Here is an 18,991-nt window from a genome sequence, read left to right as displayed (position 1 = left end):
AGTGCTAAGCATTTGTTGTACAAGGCAATAAATGAGACACTCAGACTAAATCTGAGACCAATTTAGAAAAATAACTAATCTTTTTATGTATGTTTCAAACCCAAGAACTTTGTAAATCAAGTAAACTTTTAAGCATAAATACTTTGCAGTTTCAGAAATGAACACTTTGTGCAATTTTCAGAGTTCTTTCGGTGTTATACTATGGAGGAAGACTATGTTCAGCAAACACATGGTTAACAATGAACCTACGAAGACAATCTCAGGAAGTTAAGGTAAGTACTGGACAGTGGCTTGCACCACACCAACAGGTCACACCAGGCGGCACTGGGGCCGGCTGGGTGCACAGGTGTAGTACACAGTTGGGTGCCCAACGGTTTCCTATGGCCGTTTGGTGCTTATGAAAACAAGCTGCAGGCTCTCGCTAGGAAGCCAGTCTGGGCAACAAGCAGGTAAGTAGTAGACTTGGGGTTCTCAGTGACGAGGGTGCATCTTTGGGCCTCTTCTACTGTGCCCAGGGGAAACGTATGCTTGGGTGTCTTTAGGCGTCAGGTTTTCATGTCCCGGTGCACTCGCGGTCAGTGGGTCCTGTGTTAAGGCTGCAGGCATCGTGGGGGTGTCTGGCAGCGGTGAACCCAGGGTGGACTTGAGCTCTTTGCAGCTAGGGGCCGTTGTTGGTACAGATGACCCACCTGAGCTGGCTTCCGGGGTCACGGGTACAGTGGTTACTGGAGATGTCGGATTTTCTCCCTTCATTAGCCTGCTGGAGAGGGGCCCTGCAGACATCTCTGGAGAGTCCAGGATACGTGAGGCCACACTGGACTCGACAGCCGGGACCTGAATTGGCACCCTTGCTTGGCTTCAGCGCAGGTTGTTGATGTCCGGTGCAGTGGTCACGTTTGGTGTCTGGAGTTCCCGCAGCTGCAGAGTCCTCCCTTTGGAGTTTCTTCTTGCAGGGCAGGTCCGCCGCCCACGGGAGATTTGAGTCTTTATTGATAGCTGGACGAGTTGGCTTCTTGTGCAGGATCTTTCAACGTCAGCAGGCAGGCTGGAGGGACTGGTTCCAGGTCAGCTGCTTCTTTTCCTGTTCTGCTGTGCAACTTTTCTTTGTACAGGTCTTCCTAGGTTGTTGAAATCTGAGTCCTGGGGTGACACCTAAATACTCAATTTAGGGGTGTTACAGGGAGTACCAGGTGGTAACCAGTGGGCTGACTACCTTTAGGGTGACATGCTGCAGCCTTTAGAGACTTTCCCTGGCATCAGGGCTCTTGGTACCAGGGGTACCAGTAACACAGGACTTATCTGAGTGCCAGGGCTGTGCCAATTTTGGAAGCAAAGGTACAGTTTAGGGAAAGAACACTGGTGCTGGGACCTGGTTAGCAGGGTCCCAGCACACTTTGAATCAAAACTTAGCATCCGCAAAGGCAAAAATTTATGGGGTAACCATGCCAAGGAGGCATTTCCTTACAGTGACCATATCAAAAGAGGCACTTTACTATAATTTCCCAAACCCACTATGAATTATGATTCAAAGAAAAAATTAAATCTGTTTTCCACCATTTCATTACGAACATTGTGTATCTCATTCTCAAAATACACTTTTCTTTAATCAAATATGTCTTTTTCGTATTGAGTAGTAACAGTCCAAGAACAGCTTGTCTTTTACACACATGCTATATGACTGACAAAGTAGGGCTACAAAGGCCATAATGACTGTTAAATTGAGAGTGGAGATTGGTGATCATGGTGCAAGTCCCACAGGTGGTCACAGTATGTCTGTATATGCAAGCATGTGGCCCTGTCATTGGTTTGGATGGATGCAACTCTAAGGGTCTGGAGATTTGTAGGGCTGCTTTCTTCACTGTTGCTAGAACCTCTGAAATACATACTGTGCTGGTCTCCACATCAGGGGGTACTTCCGGAGCACTGGTGAAATACCAGAAGCTCCCAGCTACCTGTTGGGAGAACCATCAGGAAAGCTGATTTTATTGTTTGGCTAAAGGTCATGTGTTCCCTAAAAGGACACACCGTTTAAAGCAAATGGGGAAGTAACAGTATGCAAATCATCCGTGCTTCAAATATATAAATGCCTCTTAGATTTTATTGTTGAAGTTTTTAAGACGTGGGGTCCTGTTTCATTTCATTTAGGAGCTGTGGGAGCACCGACAGCGAGGACAGTCATGATTCAGAGGATGACCAAGAAGAGGATGAAGATGTTGGTAATAAAACTGATATGGAATCCCCCTCACAGTCCAACACTTTCACCTTACCAGACAATCAAGAGGGTAAGATAGTCTAACATCTATTCGGTTGCTGCTAGCACTTGGTTTTTTAATGATCTGGTCTTGTGGGTGTTCATTACCTGATCATTACTCCATCTCTTATCACAAAGCATCTATTTATTTCAAAAGAATTAGAGGTAAGTAAATATTTATCCACGAATGTGACTATTTTATATCTTAGTGCAAAATCAAGTTAATTTAGCATTTTTGGTCCTACAGACCTTTTATACAACAGGCCCGTATTTAAGGTAATATAGTTACGAAATCAGTTAATTGCCGATATAATACAACCTGTATAATGTTGCTAAAGAAGATAGTTCCTTGTATTAAACCCTTGTGAATTTGCAATATCAATATTAGAGGGAGTGTAAATGTTGCAAGGTGCTACAAAAGAGATTCAGTTAAAGTTAAGAAGGCCAGAGCAAAATTGATAGTGTGAATGACCCTGCAGAGAAGCTCTGACTCGCAGCTGCACTCTTGCTATGTCATCACTACACACTTCTATTGGTTAATGTTCTATGCTTCCCTAAAGAATCCTGCAGTCGTCCTTGTGAGTTCTTTGCCAGTGTCACTTATCAAATAGAAAGCTGTTTGCAGGTGTGCCTTATTCCTGGTCTTTTGCTGAGTGGCAAATTGGACTGGGGTAGGATGTTTTCCTTTGTAATAGGAAACAATGTGCTCTCTTGTGGATATTTACACCAGTGCAGGTACGATGCAAGCTAGTTTTGCTTTATTAATCCTATTCTGGATTCACATGCTGTGCTTTATTCTGCCATCTAGTGGTTGGGTCCCGAATTGTCTTTTTACTTACTGTATTATTTGAGTAGTAAAGAAACAGAAGCATAATCAGAGCCTCTGGTCCTGACATAGAATAAACTAAGGACCCTTCTTAGATGTCCCCAGAGGACCAAGATCTCCAGTGGATAGCCCCCAGACCAAAAAGAAATTCCAGCAAAGGACTCCAGAACTGCCCCAGATCTGCGAGTCCTGCCTACTCCACACCCGACGCTCATGGCCCGTTTCCAGGTGGCCTACCGGTCCAGAGCAGGTCCCCAGGCAATTCTGACCTTGTGTCCACCTTGGGTTGACCCCTCCTGGACAGCACAACGGCTCCTGCAGCCTGAATCTTGAGGACGACCCTGCCCGCGAGAGAACCGGACGAGGATTCCCGATGCCTAAACCTACGCCTGCACCCACAGCCCCTTGGCTTTGGGGAATCCGACCACTGGTTCAGCAACGTTCAGCAGGCGACCCTCCTTGTCAAGCCTGTGGTTTCCCTGGACCCAGCCTGCAGCCTACTTGTCACCCACCCCCCCCCAGTTCTCCCTATGTAAAAGCATAGGGATCCTGATGCTAAGTTTGCACCCGGCCACCCTTGTGGTGCTAACCTGTAAACCCTCCCTCCTGCCTTCTAGTGCTCTACTAATCTCCCCCAGGTCTGTTAAGCCTCTGGGGAACCCCTAAACTCTGTGCACACTATCTCATTTTGATATAGTATTTACAGAGCCTCCAGGGTAGGAAGCTGGTTCCTCAGAGGATTCCACAGTTCTGCTTGTGCAGCCTTGCAGGGTCTGCATGCCAGCCTATGCTGCTGCCGACCCTAGACACTGTCTGCCCTCCTGCTGCTGAGCTTAACTTAAGCAGGGGAAGGCAAAGGATTTCCTGTTAAGGAGAGGTGTGACCACCTCTGCTGTTGAAGTAGGTGACACTGGGCTGGGTTGAGGGTGCCTCTGAGCACCACCAAACTGCTTTGCACATTTGGTGCCCTCTTTGTATAAACTGGTTTGCACCAGTGCAGGAACTCCAGGTTCACGCTCTGGCACAAATACACACAAAGTACAGGGGAGTGACCACCCCCTTATCTAGCTCCTCACTAGGGAGGTGCCCAGGCCTGTGCCAGGTGGCCACTTGATTCTGCCATCTTGGACATAAGATAAGCAGAGGCCTCCGGGAGCATCTGACTAGTTAGTCCAGCTGAGTGACGTCCTTGACCTCCTCTGATAGGTGGGTCACGGCAGTAAGTGTCCAACCCCCTTCCCAGGTTACTTAAGGGCTCCCCTGAGGGTGAGGGACCCTAGATTCGTCTGCAAGAGTTTAGGAACCATCTGCAAGACACTTCTGCAACCTGGACACTGGAACCGCCCCTGTTCTTCACTGGAACTAGAAGCAAGACAAGGAGGGCTCCTACTGCAACTTTGTTTCCACGTTCAGCAAAGACTTCTTCAACCCCGTGGCCATGTATCCTCCAGAGTTGCTGGGACTCTGCACTTAGGAAAGCAAGAAGGAATCTCCCTTGGAGTGAAGGAGACACTCCCCTGCATCTGCAGGCACCTCAACGACGATGACTGGCTTGTGTATCCTGCTGTCCCGCAGACTTTTCAAGGCTCTACCACACAGGTGGTGGTTCTGTGGCTCTCCGGAGGTCTGATCTATCTTCCTTGCAACTGGGAAGTCTGTGTGGTCCCTCGCTGGAGCTGCTCGGCTGAAACTCCTGTGCACTGTGTCTGCTTGCCGTTGACAAGGCTTGTTGGCTCTTCAGTCTGGAGCCCTCCTAGCTCCAAGAAACCCCAGCCTCCCCAACTCTCCGGCTCCAAGAACGACGTCCTATCTACAACTCCTGCAACATGGGCATCTCTCTTTGCTGTGCTGTTGAGGCCTCCCTTGGTTGAGGGTCCTGCTGGGCGCTTCACTAATTCCTGCTGGCTTTCCTGCGTACTAGGGCTGGCCATGATCTACCTGCCAAGGTTGTATCTCCTGGTCCTTGCTGCTCCACCTCCCCGCTCCTCAATCCTGCTAATTCCGTGCAACACTTCCTCACATTTGCCAAGGGTTGTTGGTGGTCCCTCTGCAACTTGACGATCGGTGTGGGACAGGTTGTGGACTACTCCTAGGATTTACCTGCCTCCCCTGGATTCCACAGCTGCACTTATTCATCCATCGTCCTACAGGAAAGCATCTCCAAGAAGGGTGGGCATTGCCCACCTGCACTGCATGGGCACCTCCGCTCCCGGTGGCCTGCACTCTGTCCCATTTTTCCTTAGGTCCTCTTCTTCAGGAATCAATGCCTGGGTTCCACTGACCTGGTCCACGTGTCACGAGAGCAGCTCGACAACCGAGGTCCCCATTGACTTCAATGGGAGGTTCCGACTCAACTTCACCGCTATGCACTTGGGCTCCCTGGTGTAGGTGTTCCACTGTTCTGGGTATCCACGGGGGGCACTATTCAACAACCTCCCTTGTCCCAATGGGTTTCCTCAGGGTCCTCTGGGAAGGGTCCTAAAACATGAAAACTCCAACCGTGACTTCCCCACGTTAGCCTATGGACACTGTCCCAAGATTACTACTCTACATACGGGCGCTTGGGGAATCCTACCTACTCACCTTGGGGTTTTAGCACTTTACCATTCCTAAGGGTCCTTGGGTTATATTGTGAGTTGTGAGTGGTTTTCACATTCCTTTTTTTAGTATGTTTTGCCCCCAATTGGGGCCCATGTTATTTTACGCCTTTACTTACCTGTTGATGAGTATAGTTTTGTATGTCCATATCTCTAGTTAGGAGATGTACCAAAGTTCTAAAGTGTGTGTTACAATAAATATAACATATATTTCTGACACTGGTGTGGTTCTTTCCTGTGTGTACATCACTGACTGACCTGTGTGGTATTTGCAACTGCTTTACATCCTCCACGATAAGCCTTAGCTGCTCTCGACAGCTACCCTTTTGAGAACTCTGGTTATCTAGACCGCCTACTCTATCACTAAGGGTTGCCTGACTCAATACATGGTACCTCACCTGTAGGTGTACACCATATACTAAGCCAGCCTCCTACAATGGTGGTCAGCAGTTTCACAGCAAAGGCAGTGGAAACCACCACCCCACAGTCCATGGTAGCACAATTACCTGTAGCCAGTTAGTCTAAAGACCCCCTCCCAGCAGCCTCACCTGCCAAACCCCTTTAGCATGCCCTCAGTGGAGCACAACCACTGGGTTAGAGGTAGGATCCAACAGTTCTTACCGAGTGAAGATTAGAAATCTCTGGCAGAGTCCTAGTACAATATCAACCTTCTGCAGCTGAGAGACATCCACTTGGAATGAAAGCCTCCCATCCATCATGGGAAGGCTGATATAGGTGCATTTGCACTACACCACCACCATGTGGTGTTGCAAAAAAAAAAAAAAAAAACAAGGCAGGGTGGGGTCCTTGACCGTGTGCCCGGAGGCACTACGCCTCTAGAAATGACTGGACCCATCAAGAGATTTCCCGGTGGTGAACCACATGGCAGGATCTTTGAATGGAAGGGCGGACACGCTCAGCCATTGATGCCTAGCGGACCATGAGTAGTAGTTGCACCCAGAGATGCTACAAGGTCTCTTCCGCAAATGGGGAGACCCTTGGCTCGATCTATTTGTCTCTGTCGAGACCGTTCAATGTCAGCAGTTTTACGCATTGGAGTTTTCAAGGCATCTCTCACTAGTAGACACATGCTTCCTGGGGTGGAACTTGCCACTGCTGTGTGCCTTCCCGTTGATACATCTTGTGCCCGACTGTGAACTGAAGGTGATCAAGACTTGACCGAGCTCAAGACAATTTTAGTAGACCTGGATTGGGCACAGAGATTATGGTATCCAGAGCTTATGGGCATAAGCATCTGTCTTCCGATCAGGCTTCCCCTCAAGGAGGACTTGCTGTCATAGCAACAGAGCTGGGTTCTGCATCTGAACATTGGCAATCTTAACCTTCATGCTTAAAGATTGTGTGGTGACATCTGAACACCTTTGACGTTTCTCCACAAGGTGGTTGATGTCACCTTAGCTGTCATGAGCCCCTCAATGAAGACAGAATACCCATGTCTTTGGGACAAATTTGTTGCTTGTTGTAGGACACACCAGATTGACCCCCTCCAGGCTAATTGATCTGATCTTTTTTGTCCCTCACCTTGCACAGCTTTTCTCTGGGCACAGATAAAGGGTACTTATCGGCATTTCTGTTTTTTTAGGTTGCTGGACTAGCCTCATTATTCAAGCCACCTGTTGTGATGTGTTTCATGAAAGGACTACAACTTCTGTTTCCTCCCTTTCACTTTGTCATGCCACAGTGGGGCCTTAACTCTCTTTGAGCCACTTCATAGCTCCCCTTGGCAGCTTTTTACTCTCAGAACTGTGCCTCTCAACACCATAGTATCAGCACCATGGTGAGTGAGCTTCTTTTTTTTTGTCAATCCTCCATACTCCACCTTCCTCCCAGAGAAATTGGTTCTGCAGACACAAGCATCCATCTTGTCGACAGTCATGATGTCGGTCCTTGTCGGTTTAAATACCACCTTCCCCGTGTTTTTTGCTCCACCTTGCCCCTTTAAAGAGAAGGAGAGACTCCATACTTGGACTTCAAAAGAGCATTGAGCTTTTACATCGATCATAGCAGAGAACACCGAATGGACAATCAGCTCTTCGTGGATTTCACTGGAGCAAAAAAAGGCAAGGCATTGCTGAAAAGGACCATCTCTATGTTTATTTATTGTTTTTTTTGTGGTGGTGGGAGGGGGGTTATATCTAGATTGCGCTGGTGGCAGCTTATTTGTGACAGCAGATGATTGTTTATCCATACTTGAACGACGGCTAATTAAAGCCAGGACACTCCAAAAAGCCTCTCTAAACTTTCAAACTGCACTGTCACTGCTCAGTAATCTGGGGCTGCAAATCAGTATGTCATCTCTCAATGTAGTGCAAAGTCTGATTTACCCTGGACCAATATGTCTAAGAGAAGACGAGAAGCAGAGATTTTATGGAATTTATTAATATCCTTATTAGCAACAGTATTGGCATCTTTGTCTTCTCGCAGCCCATCTGAACTGCCGTCCCACCATTCCATACTTTCCAGAATATAATTCTTTGTTTGAATAATGCATTAATGATACATTGACAATACATTACTTAATGCTAGGCATGTGAAGGATAAGTGTTGCCTTGAGAGTTGTGAATGTTCGCAATTCAATGGTTTCTTAAGTTGTAGTCAAATTCCTGTTCATGTAAAGTCCAAACTCTTTCCCCTTGGATTCCATGGTGTCTCGTATTTTCATTGTCCTGAATGCCAAATGGAATGGGACCACTAAAGCACACTGCATGAAACATAACGAAGACAAGTGACAGAAAAATTGGAAGACATGTTGCTACTATCTCAAGCATCAAACCAGTGTGCATAGTGGTGGTACCTTCAAAGTGATCTCATGTCACTCGTTCAGCTTCATCAAGATCTTCTGTCAAATTGATTAAAACGGATATCTTTTACAGTCTGAGGAGCACTCCTAAGGTGTAGTGACTTTTTAAGGTATTTTGTTCACCAAAGAAATGGAATACCATATTAGCCTACTGGAACTGTGTTCTGATTCCAACAGACTGTATGCCTGCCACCATATACTCTCTCACCAAACAAGAAGGCACCAAACTGACAACTCTGTTTACAGAAATCTCAAGCAATGAACAAGTGGCTCATTCTAAAGAACTTCTTCCATGCATCAACAATACACAAACTGGTGCTCTCAGCAAAATGTCATGGGACATCTTGAGTGAGTTATTGAGTGTTGGCTACAGCTGAAAGCATAAATGTCTAATCTGTCACTCCAGATTCCTCTAAGTAGGGGCACTGAGCAACAGCTGTTACATTGATTGAAAGATCAGGGCCATTTTCCTCTTTTTCCACCGGGTCCACTGATAACATCTGCCCTGCTAACAACTGAAACGTTTTAGACACAGAATAATTCTGATTGCTCCAAATTGGCTGACGTAATGTTGATACACAAATGTTCTGCTCATGTCCGAAACCTCACTGGAAGCTGCTATGCAAACCAAATGTATTGTCCAACGTCAAGTTAAGATTTTCCACCCCAACCTACCATCATTGAACCATGCTGCTCGACTCCTGAACACGTGTCTCAAAGAGACTTCTAGCTGCAGATTCCTTACCTGTGATTTTCCCAGGCATCAGGCTGGATCCTGAAATGTTTGTTGGCCAATGCCCCTTTCATAAGCTGTTGGGTGGCTCCATTCGGCTCTGCGTGGCATTGTTGACTCCAGAAGTGATCTTGCAGCAATCTATGTAGGTACCAGCCAGGCACGTAGGCATCAGTTCTCTTCTTTCTGTGCCAGTTAGAGCAGATCCAGAGAGAGCTGCCCCTCAGTCACTTTTTGACACCTTTTTTCAACCGTTGTTTTTTTTTTTTTTTTTTAGTTTTTTCTTCGAGTGTGTCGAGATGTCATTGAGGAAGGCTGGGTTCATACAGTGAGGCTCCTGTCACCGTGCTATGTTGGTCACTGATACCCATCTTGTTTGCCTCTGTGCCTCAAACACGTTCACAACTTTGTCATGCTTGGACTGCCGGGCCATAACACCGAAGGCTTTGAGGGAGTGGTCCCTAAAGCTGCTTGCGACCCGGCAGTCTGCAACACCGGCACAGTTGACTCCAAGAAGGTCTGGGCCCTGGTCGAGAAGGACGTTGCAGGACCAATCTCAGAGCCCCAAGTCCTCTTCTTCCTTTTCACAGTCCTCTGTGTAGGAGGCTGGCTCAGTTTATGGTGTACAACTATGGTGTGGCACCCTATACTGAGTCAAGGCAAGCCTTAGTGATAGTGCATAGGTGTCCAGATAGCAAAAGCTCTCTAGGGGTACCTAAGGCAAGCAGCTGAAGCTTATCCAGGAGGAATGTAAAGCACTTGCAATACCACAGTAGACTGACAGTCATCCACTCACAAGAAAGATCAACAAAGTGTTACATAAATAAAGGATTCTTTATTACAGCACTAACTACTAGACTAGCATTGGTATATCTCCATTTGATGATACCTACACACAGAATATACACAAAATAACCAGCAGAACTAGCATAAAATATACAAGGCACTATTGGGGGGGGGGGAACCATATTCTAAGTAAGTGGAATGTGAAAAAGTGAGCCCAACCAAGGTAAGTGTGGTAGGTAGGTAGGGGTAGATGAAAACACCTTAGGTAAGTGCCCCCAGCGACCACGTTCAGAGTGGTTACCCACCCAGTCATCTCATAGGCTAACACATGGAAGTAGTGGTTGGAGTTCATGTGTTTAAGGACCCTTCCCAGTGGACCCCGAGGAAGCCAAAAGACAAGCGGAAGGTTGGAGAGTGCCCCCACCCGAGGATAGCCAGAAAACAGGAGTACCTACACCAGGGGACCCGGATGCAGAGAGAAGTGTCTCTCTCTTGTCAGTGGAAGCTTCAGATTGTTGAGCTGCAGTCATGACCCGTGGACCAGGCCGGTGGAATCCAGGCACGAATTCCGGACGTGGAGGACCTGAAAAGGAGAAGGACAGTCTGGCACCCTGGAGGTACCCAGGTGGTGCAGTTGGCAATGCCCACCTTCCAAGAAATGAAGGTCCTGCAAGTTGGTGTAGGAAGAAGTCCAGCTGTGTGGTGCAGGAGCTGCAGAAGATCTCAAGAGTCGCGTACAAGCTGTCCCTCAACAGTCGCTGGATTGCACAAGGGTCAGTGACCGACTAGGTTACCAACAAGCACTGGCAAATGCTACAGGAACTGAAGATATATTTGCAGGTTTTTGGGGACCAGCAAGGTCCGGGAGACTGCCCTTGATGGGGGAGCCAGGGCTGGCCCTCAGCACACAGGGAGGCCAGCAGAAGTCATTGGAGCCCCCGTGAGTGACCCAGAAGTGATGGACACAGGAAATCACAAGTAGGCCTTAGCAGCACAACAAAGCAGAAGTCCCACATCGCAGGAGTTGCAGGGGAGGAGTTGATCTTCGAGTTGCAAAGTGCTGGAGGCTGGGGCTTCTTGGTGCCTGAAGATCTTCTGGAGGAAGAGTCAACAAGCCTTGGCAAGAGCAACAGTTGCAGAGCACAGGAGGTCCAGTCCAGTGGCAGAAGCAGGGCCCTGCAGTCTCGCAAGCTGGTCAGAAGACCAGCAGGACCCAGAGGAGGTCACAGACCCATGACATGTGATGCAGAGCCTTTCAGTGTCTGTGGAACAGCAGACTCCACCAGGTGGTCGAAGTTGTCTTGAGGTGCCTGTGGATGCAGGAGAGTGACTCCTTCACTCCAAGGGAGATTCCTTCGTGCTTCCAGGTGTAAATAGAGCCCTGGTGACCCTGGAGGATGCACAGCCTTGGATGTTGCAAAAATATTGCAGGATCCGAAAAAACAATGTTGCAGTGGGAGGCTTCCCACCAGAAGCAGACTTGTTTCGGTCCTAAAGCAGACCAGCAGCGGTTCCAGAGGCAAGGAGCAGAAAATGTCTTGCGGAGAGTTCCTTGTAGAGTCTTGCTCGACGAATCTGAGGACCCACCGACAGGGGATCCCTTAAGTAACCCTAAAGGAGGGTTGGTTGCTCTTTGAAGTGACCCACCTATCAGGTGTCAGGGACATCATCTACCTGGTCTACCCAGTCAGATGCTCCCAGAGACCTCTGCCCATCTTGTTTTCAAGATGGTAGAATCAAGTGGCCACCTCGCAGAGCTCTGTGCACCTTCCTAGGGTAGGAGCTGGACAGGGGTGTGCAAGGAGGGCACCAAATGTGCCCTTCAAAGCAGTCTGGTGGTGCTCAGGCCACCCCACCCCTTAGACACCTAATACACATTGGGAGATGGTCACACCTCTCCCTTGCAGGAAATTTTGTTCTACCTCTCCAGCCTGAGCCAGGCTCACCAGCAGGAGGGCAGAACAGTGTCTGTGGTCAGCAGGAGTGTGGGTTGGCAGCTAGACCCCGTAAGGCTGCACAGGCAGATGGAACACCCAGAGTACATGGTATCTTGCATCTAGTACTTGAATCAGTGTAGTTGCATGACACCAAACATGTCTAGGTTCAAATAAGCCATGAGTAGTTGGACCACTTGTGTTGACTAGTGTCCACTACCTACCTTAAGATGGCTTCAGGAAATGGAGCCTGGGGTCTGTAGGGCCACCCCTCTCATTCAGGTGTACCCTCACACATAGGGACATGCACCCTGCCCTTGGGCTGAAGGGCCTACCAGAGGGGCGACTTACAGTGTCTAAGTGCAGTGACCAGGATATAAGGCAAGCCTTATATCTGTGGTGAAAGGGCGCGTGCACCATTTCAAGCAGGCTTGAATGTCAGGCCTGCAGACACAGTTGGCTTATGCTCCCATGGGTGGCACAATACATGCTGTAGCCCATAAGGGACCCCTAGTGTACCAATGTCCTGTGTACCGAAGTACCATATACTAGGGACTTATGTAGGTGCAGCAGTATGCCAATTGTGGGTGTAAAACGTTTACCAGAAACCACATTTAGAGGAGAGAGCACAGAAACTGGTGTCCTGATTAGCAGGCTCCCACTGAACTACAGTCTAAACACTCTAACATCATGCAAACAGTCTGGGTAACTATGCTAGGAAGATGGCACGTTCCTACTCTCGGGACACTCAGGAAAGAGGCAGAAGAAGAAGACGAAGGCCAAGAGGTCTTTGACTTCACCTAGCTTGTCGGCCAATGTGATTAATGGGGAACATTATTGGCTTTCCCGATGTGTTTCTGCAGAGCTGATAGCAAGTTCGACTCCACATCTGCAACCTTTTCCGAGAACCGGATTGATGACCGTGCAGATAAAGGAGTTGTAAGGGGCTGTGCGCCATGTATTTGAGCGAGCCGACTCCTCTGGTGTGCCATCGGGTCCTGTGGGGTTGGAAGAGGCTCCAACCTGATCCACACTGGCGGCTTCTGCCTCCGGGGAGTCTCAGGATCTGAGTCCAGGCTGACGTCAGTCGTACCTAAGCGACCTTCTCCAGCACCGGTCACGACGCCGATGATCCCGGTGCCACCAGCCCCATTCTTATATCCGATGATCCGGAACACCAGCGGCACCCATAGGTGTGTCCGATCATTGCTTAAGCCGCCTTCTTCACAGCCAAGCATGGGAAAAGAGTGGTAGGGTTCACTTGATTCTTTAGAACACCATTTGTAAAGATCTTTGAACTGTAATGAAGACCTAGGAGAGACCAGTGGCCTGTACACCTCTCCAGATACTAGCTTGCTATCTCCCTCCCCTACGGTTGCTACGGAAGAGGGAGTGTCCTATGTAATGGTGGTTTGTAGGTCCTCGAACTGCCCTCAGTGGCTATCAAGACCAACATCTTGACAAAGTGCTTCAGCCCTGGGCCTCTACATCTGACCCCCTTTTCCTTTTCAATGAAGCACCTAGACGTCCTACAGTGAACTTCGTCCAAGCCCAACACAGGGGCTCCTGTAAATAGGACGATTGCCCAGCTCCGAGTGACCCTAGCTTTCTCAGCCAACACCCCACCCCTAAGAGCTTGGTAGGCCAAGCCTCCATGTCCCACGGTGCATCCCCTTCTGGTCCACCGTTTACCTTTAGCCCCTTTTGTGGCTACGGAAAGGCATGGCACCACACCAGGCCCTATGCCATCCATCGTCCTATGCAACCAACCCATGGTATGTGAGGATGCAGGGGCAGTGTCTTCAGACCTAGAGGGTCTGCAGGCCCGAAGACATCTACCCCACAGCCCCCTGCAACTACATCCTCAAAGCCCCCTTAGTGTGGATCTACAGGACCATGCTTGCCCAGTTGGAGGGAGAATACACCATCATCCCCTCCAATGGAAGTCTATAACGTCAGATGCATGGGTACTACAGATCATCAGGAAGAGCTTTGCCCTGCGTTTTCAGTTCTTTCCTCCTCCTATTCCACCTACATTGGAATGGCTGGTGGAGGATCATTTGTCACTACTCTGAGAGGAAGTTACAGCTCTCTTGGCCAAAAGAGGCATAGAAAGGGTCCAGATATCAGAAGTAGGCAGTGGTTGTTATTTCCACTACTTTCTGATACCCAAAAAGAACAAGGGTCTTCACCCTATTGTAGACCTACGGGACTGCAAATCTCTTCGTCGAGAAGAAGTTCAAGTTGCTCACATTAGCTAAGATCTTGGCTGATCTAGAAGACTGGTTGGTAGCACTGGATTTGCAGAATGCATATTTTCAATCCCCATCCTGCGGCGCATAGGCGTTGCCTGTATTTCAAGGTAGGCCACGAACACTTTCAGTTCACCGTGCTGCCATTTGGTCTTACCACCGCCCCTCGGGAGCTCACCAAGTTGATGGCGGTTGTCGCAGCGCATCTGTGCAGGTCAGGGTTTTCAGACTTCCCCTACCTCGACTGGCTGTTGAAGACTCTCGCCCAGGCTGTCATCTACCACGTCTAGACTATGGCGAACCTCCTGCATTCTCTGGGGTTTGCTATAAACGTGCCAAAGTCACACCCGACTCCCTGTCAGTTCTGTTTCATAGGAGCTATTCTGGACACAGTGCAGTTTCGGGCTTATCCTCCTGAGCAGCGAGTCCAGGATACTCGGGCTATGATACCAATGTTTCAGGCTCTGTTCTGGATTTCATTCAGAATGACTCTTGAGGCTGATGGGCCTCATGGCCTCCTGCATCCTGCTTGTAAAACATGCCAGATGGCATATACAGGCTCTGCAGTGGGACCTGAAGTTCCAGTGGGTGCAGCATCAGGAAAATCTCTCCCACATGGTCCAGATCTCAGAGGGAACTGCAAAGGACCTGCAGTGGTAGTTAATGAACTGCGATTGGGTCAGAGGCAGACTCCTCTTGCTTCCCCATCCAGACCTCTCAGTAGTGATCGATGCATCACCCCAGGGATGGAGTGGCTTTCTAGGAGAGGAAGAGATCAGAGGACTGTGGCCTAGCGGATCATGAGTGACGTCTCCATTTGGAGGTGGTACAAGGTCTCTTTCAGCAGTGGGGAAAGCTTTGGTTAGATCTATTCGCCTTCAAAGAGAATGCACAATGGCAGCAGTATTGCACATTGGAGTTTCCAAGGCGGAACTCACTCTGTGACACTTTTCGTTGCGAGAGGAGCTTAGGCCTTTGGCCTGTACCTCTCCTGCCCAGAGTTTTCAAAAAGATCAAGAACAAAAGGGCACCAAGTAATCCTTGTGGCTCCGGACTGGGCACATTCTGGTATCTCGAGCATCTGAAAATGAGCCTCGTTCCTCCGATCAGACTGTCCCTTTGGGTGGATCTTCTGTTGCAGCAGCAGGGGAGTGTCTTCCACCCGAACCGGTCAACTCTGCGCCTTCATACGTGGAGTTTGAGCAGCGGCAGTTGACAGCTTTTTACCTTCCTCCCAAAGTCTAACATTATCTTGGCAGCCAGGCGATCTTCCACAAAAATGATATATGCCTGCCGTTGGCAAAGAAATTGTACAGGGAAGTCTATAGATCCTCTCTCTGCTTCTCCCTCTGATATTCTTCTCTTCATTCTTTCTCTTGCCCCACAGAGTTCCTCTCTGGGGACACTGAAGGGCTGTCTGCTCTATTAACCTTTCTGCAGCTGTCTGATCAACCCTTTCTTTTCAAGTCCCCTATTGTAAATAGGTTTCTTAAAGGGTTTGTAAATGTCTCCTCCCTTCCACCCCACCCCCTCCAATGCCCTTTGGTATGCCTAAGTGGGATCTCAGTTAAGTTCTCACATAGATTGTGCACTCCTATTGAGCCACTGCACAATGGTCCATTCCTGCTGGTCACATCAAGACAGCCTTCTTAGTGGCAATAACATCTGCCCAGAGGTTGAGTGTAGGAAGTTGGCTCTGTATATACTATTTCAAAGTGAGAAATAGTGTGCACAGAGTCCAAGGGTTCCCCTTAGAGGTAAGATAATAGCAAAATTAGATAATTCTAATGCTCTATTTTGTGGTAGTGTGGTCGAGCAGTAGGCTTATCAGAAGGTAGTGTTAAGCATTTGTTGTACACAGAGAGGCAATAAATTAGGAACACACACTCAGACTTACTCAAGCCCAATAGGTTTTTATGTAGAAAAATATATTTTCTTAGTTTATTTTAAGAACCACAGGTTCAAGATTTGCAGCAAACACTTTAAATGCAAGGTACTTCACTTAGATACTCTATGAACTTTGAATAAAAGCAATATCATATACAGTCTTTGTAAAAATGGCAATAAGCTATTTTCAAAGTGGACACAGTGCAAAAATCAACAGTTCCTGGGGGAGGTAAGTAAAGGTTAGATTAGGAGGCAAGTAAAACACTTACAAGTCTCAGTCCTGGGGCATCGGCAGCCCACTGTTGGGGGTTCAAGGCAACCCCAAAGTTACCACACCAGCAGCTCAGGGCCGGTCAGGTGCAGAGGTCAATGAGGTGCCCAAAACACATAGGCGCCTATGGAGAACAGGGGTGCTCTGGTTCCAGTCTGCCAGCAGGTAAGTACCCGTGTCCTCGGGGGGGCAGCCCAGGGGTGTTTTTGTAGAGCACTTGTGGGGGGGTGACACAAGCAGGCACACAAAACACACCCTCAGCGGCATAGGGGCGGCCGGGTGCAGTGTGCAAAACAAGCGGCCGGTTTTGTATAGGTTTCAATGGCGGGACCCAGGGGGCACTCTAGCGGTGCAGGCAGGCGCGGGGGGGGGGGGCTTCTCGGGCAGCCACCACCTGGGCTAGGCAGAGGGTCACCTGGGGGTCACTCCTGCGCCAAGATTCAATGCCTTCAGGTCCTGGGGGCTGTGGGTGCAGTGCTGGTTCCAAGCGTCGGTTCCCTTGTTACAGGCAGTCGCAGTCAGAGGGAGCCTCTGGATTCTCTCTGCAGGCGTCGCTGTGGGGGCTCAGGGGGCTCGTCTCTGGTTACTCACGGGCTCGCAGTCGCTGGGGAGTCCTCCCTGAGGTGTTGGTTCTCTGAATCTCGAGCCGGGGGCGTCGGGTGCAGAGTGAAAAGTCTCATGCTTCCGGCGGGAAACGTGCAGTCTTTGGAAGTTGCTTCTTTTTTTGCAAAGAAGTAGCTGGTTTTGAGCAGGGCCGCTGCTCACAGGAGTTTCTTGGTCCTTTAGTCCAGGGCAGTCCTCTGAGGTCGCTGGTCCCTGTCTGATGCATCTTTGCTTGCAGGTTTTCGAAGTTGGAGACATGCCGGTAGGGCTGGGGCCAAAGCAGTTGTCGTCTTCCTCCTTCTCTGCAGGCTTGTAGGTCAGCAGAGCTTCTTGTTTATTGAGGTTGCAGGAATCCTATTTCCTGGGATCTGGAGTGCCCCTAAATGCTGAATTTAGGGGTGTGTTTAGGTCTGGGAGGGCAGTAGCCAATGGCTACTGTCCTTGGATGAACGCCTCCTCGGCCCCAGACATCGTCAAAGCCATTCCGGATGGCTACAAGATCACCCGCAGGGATCGCACTAACGGAGTCCGAGGTGGAATTGCCATCGTCCACAAGGACACCATCAGGATCACGACCTATACTGACGACGCCCACCTACACTTCCAGATCCACACCAACCCCAACAGCACCCTCAGAGGAAGCCTCATCTACAGACCCCCCCCCCCCCGGAACTCTGCCTCAGTTCTGCGACTCCATCACCGACCTTGTCAGCAGGCACGCCCAGCCTCCGCCGACTACGTCCTCCTCGGCGACCTGAACTTTCACCTGGAGAATAACAACAATTCCAACACCACCACCCTAATCGAAAACCTCGCCACCCTCTGACTCAGACAAGTTGTTACTACCCCAACACACTCCGCTGGCCACACGCTGGACCCGTCTTCTACGCCAGCCCCCACCACTGCATCCATTTCACCTTCCAGAAACCCACCACCGCACCCAACAGATCCCCCGCCGCAACGGGAGCAAAATCAGCCAAGACAAGCTGAACACCAGCCTCGCCCAAAAAACACCCACTGAACCCACCAATCCCGACCTCGCAGCCTGCAACCTCTGGCACTGGATCAACAACTGTGTCAACACCCTCGCCCCGCTCAATAAAACTTCCAACACAGGTGCCAACAAGAGAGCCAGCTGGTTCACCTCGGACCTTCAAGTCTCCAAGCAAATCTGTCGGAAACTGGAGAGAAAGTGGCTCCTCGAACAGACTCCGGACAACCATGCCGCCTTCAAGAACGCCATCCGCAATCACCATCAGATCTGCCAAGAAAACCTCCTTCAAAGACCGCCTGGACAACAACGCACACAACAGCAGGGAGCTCTTCAACATCATGAATGAACTCTCCAACCCCAGCTCCAGCACAAACGACATCCCACCTTCACAAGACCTGTGCGACTCCCTTGCCACCTTCTTCCACCACAAGATCACAGACATCCATGACAGCTTCAACAGCCAGACCACCCCGCCAATCACCAACTCCTCAGACTCTCCTCCCACTTTCAACTACAACCCCCTGCTCATGGGCCAAAGTGAACGAAGACAACACAATCAAAACCATGGGCTCCATCCACTCTGGATCTCTGTCAGACCCATGCCTGCACCACATCTTTAACAAAGCAAGCACGACCAGCGCACCCCACCTCCGCAAAGTCATCAACATCTCCTTCAAGACCGCGACCTACCCCGAGAGCTGGAAGCATGCTGAGATCAAACCCCTACTCAAGAAACCCACAGCGGACCCGAGAGACCTCAAGAACTTCCGCCCCATCTCCCTGCTCCCATTCCCGGCCAAGGTCATCGAGAAGATCAACAGACAACTGACCCACTACCTCAAAGAAAACAACATCCTGGACCCATCCCAGTCAGGGTTCCGCAGCAACCACAGTACGGAAACCGTCCTCAACGCCGCCGCCACCGACGACATCAGGGCCTTGCTTGACAACGGCAAACCGTGGCCCTCATCCTCCTTGACCTCTAGGCCGCCTTAGAACACCGTCTGCCACCGCATCCTACGCACACAACTTCACA

At 49.5% G+C, this 18,991-nt stretch overlaps 1 protein-coding gene across 4 annotated transcripts in view; it reads left to right on the top strand.

Annotated features, from left to right (window-relative positions):
• Positions 1–18,991, top strand: part of PPP6R1 (protein phosphatase 6 regulatory subunit 1) — a 745,577-nt gene that overhangs the window by 482,820 nt on the left and 243,766 nt on the right. For all 4 annotated transcript variants that reach the window (XM_069200760.1, XM_069200759.1, XM_069200761.1 and 1 more), the window contains one exon: positions 2,146–2,282. In XM_069200760.1, the coding sequence (XP_069056861.1) occupies positions 2,146–2,282 (137 nt within the window). The remainder of the gene's footprint in view (positions 1–2,145; positions 2,283–18,991) is intronic.

The sequence above is a fragment of the Pleurodeles waltl genome, chromosome 7, assembly GCF_031143425.1.
Source record: "Pleurodeles waltl isolate 20211129_DDA chromosome 7, aPleWal1.hap1.20221129, whole genome shotgun sequence".
NCBI classification, from domain to species: Eukaryota; Metazoa; Chordata; class Amphibia; order Caudata; family Salamandridae; genus Pleurodeles; species Pleurodeles waltl.
The sequence above is the reverse complement of the archived record's forward strand: the minus strand, read 5'-3'. Positions and strand labels throughout refer to the sequence as shown.